The following is a 14,279-nucleotide window of genomic DNA, read 5'->3' on the forward strand; positions in this document are numbered from 1 at the left end:
CACAGGAATTACAAATAAAAACCTCACTTCAGTAAAAGTTCCAATGTATTATTATCAAAATATACTTACTTACTGTACTAAAACCAAAAGTATTCGTTCTGCAAAATAATATATTTGATTGTAATTTTAGAAATATTGATCACTTTAATGTTGCAGCTGAGGAAGATGACTTATTTTATTTTTTGATTTATTATATTATATTATATATATATATTATAATAATAATTATATCATAATAGCAAGTTATCAGATAAAATAAAAATCACCACGAGCTGAACTCTGCATTTAAAGAAAAAAAGGCCCAAACTACTTATTTGTTTTTTGTAATGTAAGTATAAAATACTCATAAAGTACCTCATCATTGTCTCTGCAGGTGAAGGCCAACTCCGTGAAGCAGGAGTTCGAGAAGCAGGACGAGCTGAAGCGGTCGGCGATGCGCGCCGTCGTGGCGCTGCTGACGATCCCCGAGGCCGAGAAGTCGCCGCTGATGTCGGAGTTCCAGTCGCAGATCTCGTCCAATCAGGAGCTGGCGGCCATCTTTGACTCCATCCAGAGGGACTCCAGCTCCGCCAACATGGAGTCCATGGACACCAGCTAAGAGAGAGACGGACAAACACATTGCCCATGATGCAACACAGCACCAACCTCCCCCAAAAAACCCAAACTCCCAACCCCCCCCCCTCTGCTGCTGGAGCGCTAACCCTGCAGCATGTTTCCATGACAACAGGACACACACACACCACACACACACGCACACACACATGTAGTGACACACCCTCTCCTAGCGATCGATCGTTCCATGATGCATTGCACTGAAATCAGCTGTTGGAGAAAGAAAGTACGAAACTCACACGGACAAAATCAGAGAACAAAAACAACAACAAACAACAAAATCCAGAAAAATAAGTTCCATATGGGGCTTGGAAGCTCCTCCCACTTCCTGTTTGTTTTTACTCGTGAGGCCGTCTGATTGGCAGATCTCCGTATTCATCATCATTGTTCTTTTTTTTCTTCTTTTTCTTATTCCAGAAAGTTCCACGAGTACTGTTCTGTGACCTGATTGGCCGCTGCTGAGTGACTGACAGTTGGCGTGTTATCAAAACTGACCAATGGGAAATCGGCCTTTTATTGCCTGAGGCTGTGGTGACCAATGGGAGAAAGGCTCGCTCTGTTTAGTTTTTTTGCGAGATGTAGGCAACCAATAGGATGCTTAAGATGGGTAGGGGGGGGGAATGAGATGAAGGGGGGTGGGGTTTTACCATTTGTGGACCAATCAGCTTTCTTTGTGTCCCCTGATTCAATAGCCCCGCCCTCGCTCCCGTCACTCCCCTGAAGGGAAGAGGGGAGAAATTATTGGACCAGGTCCAACCGGGTCGGACCTAACCAGATCAGACCGGATCAATGGTGTGTGTGTGTGTGTGCGCGTGTGTGCGTGTGTGCGTGTGTGTGTGTGTGTGTGTGTGTAACACAAAAGTATACTGTACACTGTACTCTGATCACTCTGTTCAGTCCGGTCCCTGCGGTCCTAGTCTGGTTTTGATCCGGTGAAACCGGGTCCAGTCTGGTGTGATCCGGTCCGGTTCTTTCGGGACGATCCACTGTTGTTTATCGCCCAAAAAAAATTAAAAAAAAGGTCCATTTCTGCCTGCCTTCATATTCCTTCTGTCTCATTTCTTCTTGTGTCGAACTAAACGATAGAATAGGTTCTTCTTCTAAACTCAAATATGAGACGTGATGTAAACAAACAAACAAAGGTAAACAAATCTGCTTGGACATCAAAGAAATAAAAAGGCTCCTCAGAGAAACGTCACGTTTTAACGTTTTTCTCAGTCTCAATAATCCAGTTGTATTATTACATCGATGAGTACTTTTGAAACAGGAAGTGCTACTTGATGATTATTTTTAATGTAAACAAGTAATGTCTCAAGTTGTTCACTAACTTTTCATTACTGAGATACAGCCCAGAGAATCCTTCAGTAAAAGTGTATTAGTACATCCGTACTAATGTAGAAAAATGACCCCCCCCCCCACCCCCTCACCCCCCCCATTAGTATCATATGCCATTTTATTTCTATTATATTATTGGTTAATTATTATGAATGCTTTAACATTTTACTGTTTACTCAAAAGTGCTATTTTTTTTTAAGTTGATTTAAAATTTTAAATGATAAAGAAATGTCCCCCTGTGGATGAATAAAGTATGTAATCTGTGTATGTACACATTAATATATAAGAACTAATTAATAAATGTAGTGAAGTATAAAGTAGTATGTACTGGGAATACAACATTGATTATGATGTACTTGAGTAAATGTACTTGGTGAGCTTGAAGTACATCAAACAGAAACATGTACAAATACTAGTAGACGGTGTTTGCAGTAGTTGAAGTATCTATTCGAGGCAGCAGAGGGCGCCAGAACGCAGTCCTTAATTAAAACAACCCACTTCCTGTCCAGTCGGCTGAGCTCTGCTCTGATTGGCTGTTCCAGCGAGCCAGAAACTCGTTAGTGATGCTCGTTCATCTCGGTCTCCTAGCAACAGTTGATTTGTTTCCTCTTTGAGGTTCAATAATATATTCCGTCCTCTGAATCAAATGTATTCTCATCATCAGCTGAATCTGCAGCTTTGTTTGTATTTAATCTTTATTTCTGCTTCATGTTTTATAATATATATTTATAATATTTATTTAAATATATCATGTATTTATATGTATGAATATATACATTTATAATATGTGTTATTTATTCATAATATATTTATTTAAATGTATTATAATTATTTACATTTATGTATATAAATATATGTATTTATAATATGTATATATATATATATATATATAGTATAATGTATTTTAATACATTTCCCTTAGTGCCTTTATTCTGAAACAATCATATCATATACACCAATACTTTGATTATTTATATTATTCTACAAGTACACTTTATTTTAAAAATTGGGACCATATTTTTTTTTTATTTCACTTTACCACCAGTGTTATCATTTTACAAATCATCTTATCTTTAAACTATCACAAATATTTACCCTATGTGCATTTATTCTGAAACACTGATGCCTTTATTTTGAAAATATCTTGTTTTGTCGACTTCAGTGAACAAATACAGAATGTGGTGAGAATTCTCTCGACCTTTTATTTAAAAGATTAAACTAGTTAAAAACATGAATTTTACTGATCAATCAATACTTTTACTTCAAGTACTGTGAGTATTTTTTGCTGATAATACTTGTACTTTTACTTCAAGTACTGTGAGTACTTTCTGCTGATAGTATTTGTACTTTTACTTCAGTCAGACTTTCACTTGTAGTAATTTGTACTTTTACTTAAACGCAGAAAGGGAAGCTGTTGGGCGGGGGGCTCTATTCATGGTTACTACTTCCTGTTTGGGTGTTGCTTCACACTGGAAGAAACACTGTGTGTGTGTGTGTGTGTGTGTGTGTGTGTGTGTGTGTGTGTGTGTGTGTGTGTGTGTGTGTGTGTGTGTGTGTGTGTGTGTGTGTGTGTGTGTGTGTGTGTGTGTGTGTGTGTGTGTGTGTGTGTGTGTGTGTGTGTGTGTGTGTGTGTGTGTGTGTGTGTGTGTGTGTGTGTGTGTGTGTGTGTGTGTGCGTGTGCGTGTGCGTGTGTGTGTCGAGGCTTGTTCCTGTCAACACGCTCCAACATGCTCAGTTGCTCGCTGACTACACTGTAGAGTCTACAGTAACACAAAAACAGACACAAACACACACACACAAAAACAAAACACAAACATAAACATACACAAACACAAAAAAACACAAACATACACACACACAAACACACAAAAACACATACATACACACAAACACACAAAAACACAAACATAAACACACACAAACACACAAAAACACATACATACACACAAACAAACATACACACACAAACGCAAACATACACATACACACACACATAAATACAAACATACAAACACACACACAAACTGTAGTTTTAATGTTTGGGTTTTCTTTGGTGACCTCTGGAGTCGCTTTGACCTTTGACCTCCAGTGTGAGCAGCTCATATGGTCACGTGATCGTTTTGACACTATTAGACGTTTGTTTCAAGAAGTATTCGGACTCTTTACTGCAGTAGAAGTACTAACATCACACTGAAAATACTCCCTGTAGTAAGTAAAAGCCCTCCATTCAAGTGTATCAACGTAATGCCGTCAAAGTACTTGAAGTAAAAGTATTGATCAGTAAAATGTTCCTATCAGTGATGTAGAGTAAAAAGTACAACATGTACCTCTGACATGTAGTACAGTAAAAAGTACTTTATGTACCTCTGAGATGTAGTACAGTAAAAAAGTACCACAACATGTAAATTGAGAAGTTTAATTGATATTTTAACTATATTATACTTATACTATAATTTATAAATATATATTATATATACATATATACTATTATATATAGCATTTAATATATTATATATTATACACACTACATACTATATATTATATAAATATAAACATACTCCAAACATTGGTGGGGGTTAATATGTTAACTAAGATGTTCTAGTTTTATTTAATCTTTAATCGTTTCCCTCTTTTATTGTGAAATATTTTACCGGCAGCGACGTGGTTCACGACGTCAAACTTGACGTCAGTGCGCAGCGGCGGCAGGAGGGAGCGGCTCTGGTAGAGCGACATAGAGCGAGAGCGAGAGAGAGAGAGCAGCGGAGCGGACGGCTGCATGACTGTGAGTAACATTCATTCCTCTCCTTTCTCTCTCTTTTCTCCCTCTATTCCTCCCTTTTCTAGTCTTTCTTCCCTCCACCACGTAGCTTAACCCGGGACGGACCGGGTCGGATCGTGACAGAGTGGGTGAGGGTGGGGTCGGGTTTGCGGAAGCGACCGGCGGACGGACAGACAGGCAGGCAGACAGACAGGAGTCCCCGTTAATGATGATACTGTTGGTATTACCGACGGGCGGACACAACATGGCGCCCCTTGAAGACCCGCCCGTTCCAGTTTCCCTGTTCGTTCGCCTCCGGGCTTCCTCCAGCGGGGGCAGCGGGGCCTGGCGCCAGATCCGGCCGAGCAGGGAGCGTTCTGAGGCGGCCTCAGAGCTGCGGAACTCCCGCTGTCCCGCTGGAGGAAAGAAAATAAGAAAGAGAGGAAGTAACTTATTGCAGACTGAGGAGTTTGGAGGAACCTGTCTGTCTACCTGACTGACTGTCTGTCTGACTGTAGTGTATAGACAAGGCTTGGTTTTATTCTGTCAGCAACACACACACGCGCACACACACGCGCACACACACGCATATTGACAGGCCCCACCTAGTTGTGGTTGACTCAGGGTTCTGTGTGTGTGTGTGTGTGTGTGTGTGTGTGTGTCTGTCCATCTTTCTCTTCCACCAACTTTACTTTAGCAGATTAATATCACGCTGCATTCGTGGCCTTTTGGAGAAAGCAGAACTGCACGCCTGGTGCACACATACAGAAAGGGGTTAAATAAAACGCACCATCAGGGGGAGGTGATAATAGTCATTCTGATATTGTGAAATGTGATTCAATAAGGTGATTGATTAGAATCTAGAAGTCATGTGACCACTGAGTTCCTGTTTGGTGTAATGCACCAATCATCATGCTGGGATCCTTTAAACTGTTGATGGTTCAGCTTCAGAGGCCTTAGAAATAAAAAATAATCCTGTGCAGAAGAAATTAGTTTTTTCTCCGATGTTTCATCCTCTCAGATTAATATTTTACAACCCGACATTATGGTTTGTTTAAACAGATTAAATAATCAACCTCTGCACTGTTAAGAATATATTCGACATGTTTAGAGCTGAAACAATTCATCAACAGGAAGTGTATCATCTACATTTTGTTTTTAGTGACCTTTCAAGCTAAAATTATGACAAATATTTCACTTATTATATTTGATTGATTATATGATATTTGTTAAGGTACTTTGTACTCTACCTGCACGGGTACTTTGTTTACTTGCTCAGGTACTCCGTATACTACCTGCCCTGCTCAGGTACTTTGTTGACCTGCTCAGGTACTTTGTTGACCTGCTCAGGTACTCTGTTTACTGATACTGAAGTAGACACCGAGGAGACACTGAGGAGACACTGAGGAGACATTAAGGAGACGGGTATAGGAGGAGTCAAACCCACTTTCTCTTCTCCTTCCTGTGAGTCCCTGAACTCGTCAGGACTTGTTTGTTGAAGTGAAGACAGACAGAGTGAAGCGGTTACTTTAGACCTCCAGGCTCTGAGATCCACTTGCACCTGGACATCTCAAACGCCACCTCTGTGATGCGTCCACTTGCACCTGGACATCTCAAACTCCACCTCTGTGATGCGTTCACTTGCACCTGGCCATCTCAAACGCCACCTCTGTGATGCGTCCACTTGCACCTGGACATCTCAAACTCCACCTCTGTGATGCGTTCACTTGCACCTGGACATCTCAAACTCCACCTCTGTGATGCGTCCACTTGCACCTGGACATCTCAAACTCCACCTCTGTGATGCGTTCACTTGCACCTGGACATCTCAAACTCCACCTCTGTGATGCGTTCACTTGCACCTGGCCATCTCAAACGCCACCTCTGTGATGCGTTCACTTGCACCTGGACATCTCAAACTCCACCTCTGTGATGCGTCCACTTGCACCTGGACATCTCAAACTCCACCTCTGTGATGCTTTCACTTGCACCTGGACATCTCAAACTCCACCTCTGTGATGCGTCCACTTGCACCTGGACATCTCCACTGCCACCTCAGTGATGCGTTCAGTTGCACCTGGACATCTCAAATTCGACCATATTAAAAACAATTATATAATATTAAAGCACAATGGTGGAAGAAGTACTCACAGATTGTACTTATTTAGTACTATACACCTTTAAAAAATACTGTTACTCAGACTTTTACTTCAGTAGAGGTTGCAGTACCAGTGTAGAAGTACTCTACAAGTTAAAAGTCCTGCTTTTAAAATGTAAAATACAAAAGTATTAGTATCAAAAATATATGTAAAGTGCCAAAAGTGAAGGTACAAGTACCTCAAGATTGTACTTTTTGAAGTACATTTACTTGAGTAAATGTATATAGTTACTAAGATACTTCCCCTAAGATATATTTTATTGAAAAATACGTTGATCGCATGTTTGTGATGCTACCACCAGGGGGCGCCACAAATAAACAATAGAAAACCTAAACAACAAAACACATCAGATCACTTTGTTGTGAAACCGGTGCTTCTGAATTCAGATACTTCGGCTAGTACACTTCATGTAGTACCTTCATGCAGTACACAGAATACACTAGTTTAAATTCACTCAGTACGCAAGTGAACCACCTTCTTCTTCTTTACTCAACGCGTTGGCCCCTCCTCTTTCCGCCACGGAGCCAAGATGGCGCCCGTTGATGGTGAGACGTCCTTGTTGTCGTTCTTTTCACTCTTAACAGGAAGTGAAAGTACCAAAGAGTTGAGACACACCATCGGCATTCTGGTTAAAATAACACAAATGACGATTAAAGAGAGAAACGCTAACGTTTGGTCCTGACACATACACACATCTCATCTCATCACCATGGTAACCTTGGCAGACCCTCATTAACAGAGATGAGGAGCTCAAAAAAAGTGTGTGTCGCCTCCGTTTTGTTGCTGCAACGACAAACACACAGCGGGTGGTACGCACACACACACACACACACACACACACACACACACACGGGTGGTACACACACACACACACACACACACACACACACGGGTGGTACACACACACACACACGCTCACACACACACACACACACACACACACACGGGTGCGTAGCAACGGTAACCAGGAAGGATTCGACAGCTGTGATATCACCACCAGCTGTGTGGGATCACGTGACCTCTCTGTTTTTAATAAACACACACACACCCTGATGCATGCTGGGTAGTTGTGACCTCCTAGTGAGAGGGAGAAAACCTGTGTGTGTGTGTGTTTTATGATCTCAGGAGTATTTTTTAATCATTAAACTCTTTAAAATCTTTGATTAAAGATAAATGTTCCTCATTTCATTGAATGTTTTACATTTGAGTAATCTCTCTCTCTCTATTCCTGTGTCTCTCTCTCTCTGTCTCCCTATCTCCCCCCCTCTCTCTATGTCTCTCTCTCTCTATGTCTCTCTCTCCCTCTCTCCCCCCCTCTCTCTCTCTCTCCCTCTCTCTCCCTCTCCCTCTCTCTCTGTCTCCCTCTCTCCCCCCCTCTCTCTCTCCCTCTCTCTCTCTCCCTCTCTCCCCCCCTCTCTCTCCCTCTCTCCCCCCCTCTCTCTATGTCTCTCCCCCCCTCTCTCTCTCTATGTCTCTCTCTCCCCCCCCTCTCTCCCCCCCTCTCTCTCTCTCTCTCTCTCTATGTCTCTCTCTCTCTCTCCCCCCCCCTCTCTCTCTATGTCTCTCTCTCCCCCCCCCTCTCTCTCTCTCTCTCTCTCTCTCTCTATGTCTCTCTCTATGTCTCTCTCTCTCTCTCTCTCTCTCTCTATGTCTCTCCCCCTCCCTCTCTCTCTCTATGTCTCTCTCTCCCTCTCTCCCCCCCCCCCCTCTCTCTCTCTCTCTATGTCTCTCTCTCTCTCTCTCTCTCCCTCTATGTCTCTCCCCCCCCCCCCCCCCCCCCCCCCCCCTCTATGTCTCTCTCTCTCTCTCTCTCCCTCTATGTCTCCCCCCCCCCCCCCCCCCCCCCCCCCCCCCCCCCCCCCTCTCTCTCTCTCTCTCTCTCTATGTCTCTCTCCCAGCAGACAGACAGTCAGGATGCGTGAATACAAACTGGTTGTTTTAGGATCAGGAGGAGTTGGAAAGTCGGCTCTGGTAAGTTATTAAACACACTTTATTGTTTCTATTAAATAATAACTGATATTCTCCATGTTTTATTATTGTCAAACTAAATCTGCCTTTTCATCAACAACAACAAAAAGAAAATCACTATTTTCCTGATTTGTCGAAAAAAATGCATAAAATCACAAAAAATTCTCCACTTAATGAAAACGGATGCGGACGGATGTTTCCATCACACACACACACACACACACACACACACACACACACACACACAAAGTCTCACTACAATGAGGCGCTTCAGCCTCGATGAGACAATGGAGGCGTGTCGGTCACATTAATTCCATTCTAATGACCAATGAGAACAGAGCTCCATTAACAAGACTGCCCTACTTCTCTTTACCTGTCTGTCTTCCTGTCTCTCTGTCTGTCTGTCTGTCTGTCTTCCTGCCTGTCTGTCACCAGACTGTCCAGTTTGTTCAGGGCATCTTTGTGGAGAAATACGACCCGACGATAGAGGATTCCTACAGGAAGGTAAGACAGCTTCAGCCCGTCTGTCTCTCCTGATGTGATGTGAGACAGTTTGAGACACGAAGGAGAATAATAAAGAGGAAATCATCTGAAAACTATTAAAGAACAATCACAATTATTAAATTATGAGTCAAAGTTTGTGAATATTAAACCAAACAAATTGAGTTATTTAATGAATCTTTGTCTCTTTGCAGCAAGTCGAGGTCGATGGACAGCAATGCATGCTGGAGATCCTGGACACAGCAGGGACAGTAAGACCTGTCTGTCTGACCACCTGTCTGTCTGACCACCTGTCTGTCCCTCTACCTTTCTCTCTCTATCTCTTTTCACCTGTCTGTCTCCCTGACTACCTGTATGTCTCTCTGACCACCTGTCTCTCCCTCACCACCTGTCTGTCTGCAGGAGCAGTTCACGGCGATGAGAGACCTGTACATGAAGAACGGTCAGGGCTTCGCTCTCGTCTACTCCATCACAGCTCAGTCAACCTTCAACGACCTTCAGGACCTCCGGGAGCAGATCCTCAGAGTGAAGGACACCGAGGATGTACGAAACACACACACACACACACACACACACACACACACACACACACACACACACACACACACACACACACACACACGCTCGCACAGAAACACCTGTCGCTACAGAGAGCCACGGTCATGATGTCACTTCCTGTCATCAATACAATCTCTCAATCAGGAAATGACACATTTTTAATTTGAACTAAATTAAACAACAATGACTTTGAGCTCAGTAACAAACTACAGATCTCATGAAATAACTACAAGCGTTGCATTGTGGGTATCATCATAACTTGTTTTCGTTCATATTCATACAACTTTAAGGACGGGGGCTTCTGGGTAATTGTGTTTATTGATTACAGCTCAAACATATATTAATCAACATAAACCTTCACAAAACTAAACATTTCAACCTTCACGAGGGTCGAGATGATTGTTTTAGACTTTTTAAAGGTGTAACTTATTAAGTGTATTTTGCCGCCTCCTGCTGGATTTGAATAACTTTACAATTTAAAAACAGATGGAACTTCTTCTTGATAAATAACCTAAATTAAACTCATTGAATCAGAGGGGTTGATATGGTGACACCTGCTGGCCAGTTCCGGTACTGCATCCACATGTCAAACCTCAGAATGGAGCCCTGAATCAAACCACCAGTAAAACCTCTGGTGTTATTTCTGAAAGCTTTTTTTTAATATTACAGTTACAGTAGTTTGCTTTAATTTAAAATGCTTGTTTTCTGAATGGAGTTGTGCTCCATTGCCGTAAATACAAGATCAACATTATTGTTTATGATTGTTAGTCATGCGTACATTTGTACATGTAGTTTTGGCCGCTATGAAATATTCCATCTTACACGACTTCGCTGTGGCGTTGCAGGTTCCCATGATCCTCGTGGGGAACAAGTGCGACCTGGAGGTGGAGCGCGTGGTGGCCAAGGAGTCGGGCATCGGCCTCGCCCGCCAGTGGAACTCCTGCGCCTTCCTGGAGACCTCGGCCAAGAGCAAGATCAATGTCAACGAGGTGACCTCACACACACACACACACACACACGCTGGTCATGTGTACGTTAGGGGGTCTCTCCACTGTCAGTTCAGAGTTACCCAAGAGACCCAAACCAGGACCCGAGTTGTGCCAGATCACATTCAGTGCATCCAAACGGACTCTTTATGAGCTCAAGCGAGCGGCTTGTTGATTGGTCTTACAAATCTACATTTGACTAAATATTTAACAGCCAAATCAAATATTGTACATGATATTTAACCTTTGTTTCCTTTTTTTTATGTAAAATGTTTATTTATTTATGTGTGTGTGTAGATCTTCTATGACCTCGTGCGACAGATCAACAGGAAGAGTCCAGTTCAAGGGAAAGCTCGCAAAAAATCAAACTGTCAACTTCTCTAATAACAGGTTTGTTTTATTAATTAATTAATAGACACAAACATAAATACTGTGAGAACATTTATTGATCTTCTCTCTCCAGTTTCCTGCTCACCTGACCGACTACCAACCAACCAACCAACCAACCAATCACGCAACATCTTCCAGCTGGCCACGCCCCTCTTTTAACACAACCGTGTCAACATTAGCCACCTCTGACCTCTGAACAGAGACTGTTGCCTTGGAAACATTAAAACCAAACATCTAAAGACTGCAGCTGGCGACAACGATGATGAAGATAATGATTCCGCTGTTGCAGGACTGAGGAGGTCGGCCCAAATTTAAACTACGCTTCCCATCATGCTCTCTGCTAGGCCCCTTTGCGCTGGGGGAGTGGCCTCTTGCTTTTAAATGTTCCTTTTACTTGTTTTCCAGCGGCTCTGGTTGAACCTGTGGATCCATTTAGTGATTATTATTATTACTGTGGTTATTATTATGAAAGTGTGAAAAAAAGATCGAAAAGTAATGTCATGTTTTTAATTGTTGGGGGGCGGGGTTAGCAGGTGCAGCAGGTCACGCCGTTAGCTCGCCGTGCTAACTTTTCAGTTATTTAGCCATTTGGAAATATTCACATAAAATGCTAACAATGTGCTGTTTGTTTTACTAGCTTGTTTTTAAAGAATGTGGACAAAACTCACAACTTTGGGCTATGTTGTTAGCATAGCAGCTAGCACTTGTGTATGAATACTGTGAGCAAATGGTTCTGTTTGTGTGGTTGTTAGCATTATAAACACATGCTAACTATGCTAAAACACAAGCACTAGCATATTTACAAAAAAACATGTTGGCGGTGAGTTAACTTGTTAGCTAGCTGTGGGTTAGCTTGTTAGCTAGCTGTGAGTTAGCTTGTCAATAAGGAAAAGCTACACATGTCGTTTGTAAACAGCGATGAGTTTCAAAATAAAACAGACGATATAATTTATATTAAGTTGTAAACAGAAGCTAACGAAACCACTTTAGTAAATAAATTAGCATAGCAGCCTGCTAACTTGTTAGCGTAGCCGCGCGGTGAGCTGACCCTAGATCTGCTCAGGGCGGACATGTTGCCTTCAGACAGCAGACTCACACTGGTGTGTGTGTGCGTGTGTTGTTTCCATGATTATTAACCATTTTATTACATGAATATTAATGTTGCTAACTCCTCTGAGAGGAAAGTGCAGAATTCTCTACACTTTGTTATTATCTCATCAGTTTGTCAGCATCTCATCAGTCAAAGAAGAACTGAAATCTCAGTGTTTCTAATTAACGGTAGCGTGGCCGAGGTCCAGTCGGGCTTAAAGCTGAAGCCCCGCCCCCACCCCCCTTCCAAGTTGTGTATTTGGGGGCGTGGCCTGTGAAGCAGCAGGCACAGAAAAAGCCTTTGATTATCCGTCTTTGTTTTAAATGTGAGTGTGTTGGACTCAGTGACCTCTGAGTACTGCTGTGCACAGTGTTGTACTACCGGGAGTACTGTCGGTACCGGGAGTACTGTCAGTGTTCCGGTTCTCCCGCAGTACGTTCAGTCATGTAGCATGTTGATGTTTCTGTCAGTACTCAGTCGGACCTCCAGGTGGCGCTGCGACAGTTTGCATGCCGAGCAGGTGGAAGGTGTTAGTGGGTCGTCCTAAATGAAACGGTTCAGGAAAGCCGGAGCTACGACAACACTTTCAATGAATTTAGCTCAATAACTTCTGGATGTCCCGCCGGCTCTCAGCCAATCAAATCAGCAGCTGGCAAAGTGGCGGCTGCAGGCCGACCTTCATGACCTTCATGGCCTCCAAAGTAATAGAGGCTGTGGTGCATTTGGCGTTTCGTGCGACTTCTGTGGCTGTAATGATTGACAGCTCAGGCCAAACTTTTTTATTTTAATTGTGTGTGTGTGTGTGTGTGTGTGTGTGTGTGTGTTTTGGCAGATCTAGAGGTCTCAGTATGCTTCAAAAGAAGTTGGTTGTCTCACCATTTTTAAGAGTAGTACACTTTCAGTCTGTCCTCGAAAACATTTAAGCTTGTGGAAGAGAAGTTAAAACTTTCTGACAAACTTTAATGTCTGTCTTCTTTCTTTTTTTTTTTTTAAGTGATACACAAATTGTCAGAAGGAGTCCTGATTGTTCTGTGAGGTTTCAGACGATGTCAACCAGCACTTGCTTTGCAGCATACAGAGGCCTTAACTTCTAGAGCTAGGCTAGCAGTTTCCCTCTGCTTCCATTGTTTGTGCTAAGCTAGGCTAAACGCATCCTGGACCTTTTCTCTGTACAGATTAAACTGATTGTGATCTTCTCATCTGAGTTTCCGTAAAACGAACAGAAGTCGCACTGAAGCGACGAGTGCAACCGCAGCCGAACGCAAACCGATTCATTTCCAAGAAGGAATTATTTTACATTGCTGAAATAAATCTGCTTCTTGTGCTCTGTGTGGCATGATGACCAGTGAAATGTAAAAGGAACCTGTTCAGCCAGTGCAAAGACCAGGTGGCTTTCCCCGTTTCCATTCTGCTGAATCGTCTCAGACTTTAAAACTGGTCTGAGGATTGGTCTGAACTGGTTTCTTCCAGTACAGAAACCCACAGCAGCAGCGGGTGGGGGGGGTGAAGCCAAATGTAAAGTTAAAACTAAAAAGCCTTAAATGAATAAAAGTGGTGCAATTTTGTAACAGCAACCTGCGATGTGGACTCATTCTGGATTAGATTTAGATGGATGAATGGATGTAAATCTATCTTTACAACAAGTCCTCAACAAAAGGCCATTCAATGTGGCTGAAAGCTCCAGAAGAAGCGAGTGAGGATGAAGGTTGGGCCTCGAGACATCTCAATACCACCAGTGACAAGTCTGGATTTTAGTTTATTTTGTGCATTTTTGAGACTGAAGGAACTTTAAACTTAAAGTATCAACGTTTTTCTGCTTGATTGTGTAAATATATCACAGCAAAAAAATCAGTCATTATTGTTAATATAATTCTTATTCATATTATTGTATTGTTGTTATTGGGGTTTATTATTATTTTGAG

The 14,279-nt window shown here is 42.4% G+C and overlaps 2 protein-coding genes and 1 long non-coding RNA gene across 4 annotated transcripts in view; 2 read left to right on the forward strand and 1 right to left on the reverse strand.

Moving 5' to 3' along the window:
* The window catches only part of cand1 (cullin-associated and neddylation-dissociated 1), a 19,475-nt gene extending 17,816 nt beyond the window's left edge, over positions 1 to 1,659 (forward strand). Inside the window, exon 26 of the mRNA XM_034526400.1 lies at positions 374 to 1,659. Within this exon, the coding sequence (XP_034382291.1) occupies positions 374 to 598 (225 nt within the window). The 3' untranslated portion in view covers positions 599 to 1,659. The remainder of the gene's footprint in view (positions 1 to 373) is intronic.
* Positions 1 to 5,296, reverse strand: part of LOC117726240 — a 5,659-nt gene extending 363 nt beyond the window's left edge. Inside the window, exons 1-2 of the long non-coding RNA XR_004608983.1 lie at positions 4,954 to 5,296; positions 355 to 1,598 (exon numbers count right to left, since the gene is read on the reverse strand). This is a non-coding gene — a long non-coding RNA (uncharacterized LOC117726240). The remainder of the gene's footprint in view (positions 1 to 354; positions 1,599 to 4,953) is intronic.
* On the forward strand, positions 4,602 to 13,931 carry LOC117726239 (ras-related protein Rap-1b-like). 2 transcript variants are annotated; one of them, XM_034526401.1, is made up of 8 exons: positions 4,602 to 4,729; positions 8,763 to 8,835; positions 9,268 to 9,336; positions 9,528 to 9,584; positions 9,736 to 9,876; positions 10,737 to 10,880; positions 11,175 to 11,267; positions 11,341 to 13,931. In XM_034526401.1, exons 2-7 carry the CDS (start codon positions 8,779 to 8,781, stop codon positions 11,259 to 11,261), a joined length of 555 nt encoding a protein of 184 aa, XP_034382292.1. In that variant the 5' UTR covers positions 4,602 to 4,729; positions 8,763 to 8,778; the 3' UTR covers positions 11,262 to 11,267; positions 11,341 to 13,931. The 2 variants fall into 2 exon arrangements, with proteins under 2 accessions (XP_034382292.1, XP_034382293.1); XM_034526402.1 differs by having other exon boundaries at positions 4,605 to 4,729; positions 8,766 to 8,835.
* The last annotated feature ends 348 nt before the right edge of the window (positions 13,932 to 14,279 follow it).

This window comes from Cyclopterus lumpus, chromosome 23 (genome assembly GCF_009769545.1).
Source record: "Cyclopterus lumpus isolate fCycLum1 chromosome 23, fCycLum1.pri, whole genome shotgun sequence".
Classification (NCBI taxonomy): domain Eukaryota; kingdom Metazoa; phylum Chordata; class Actinopteri; order Perciformes; family Cyclopteridae; genus Cyclopterus; species Cyclopterus lumpus.

Bases quoted from the DNA above. Each gene is read 5' to 3' on its own strand.
- LOC117726239 (XM_034526401.1), top strand. From the start codon at position 8,779: ATGCGTGAATACAAACTGGTTGTTTTAGGATCAGGAGGAGTTGGAAAG. The intron at 9,337-9,527 runs GTAAGACAGCTT...GTCTCTTTGCAG, and splicing joins TAGAGGATTCCTACAGGAAG to CAAGTCGAGGTCGATGGACA. The intron at 10,881-11,174 runs GTGACCTCACAC...GTGTGTGTGTAG, and splicing joins GCAAGATCAATGTCAACGAG to ATCTTCTATGACCTCGTGCG.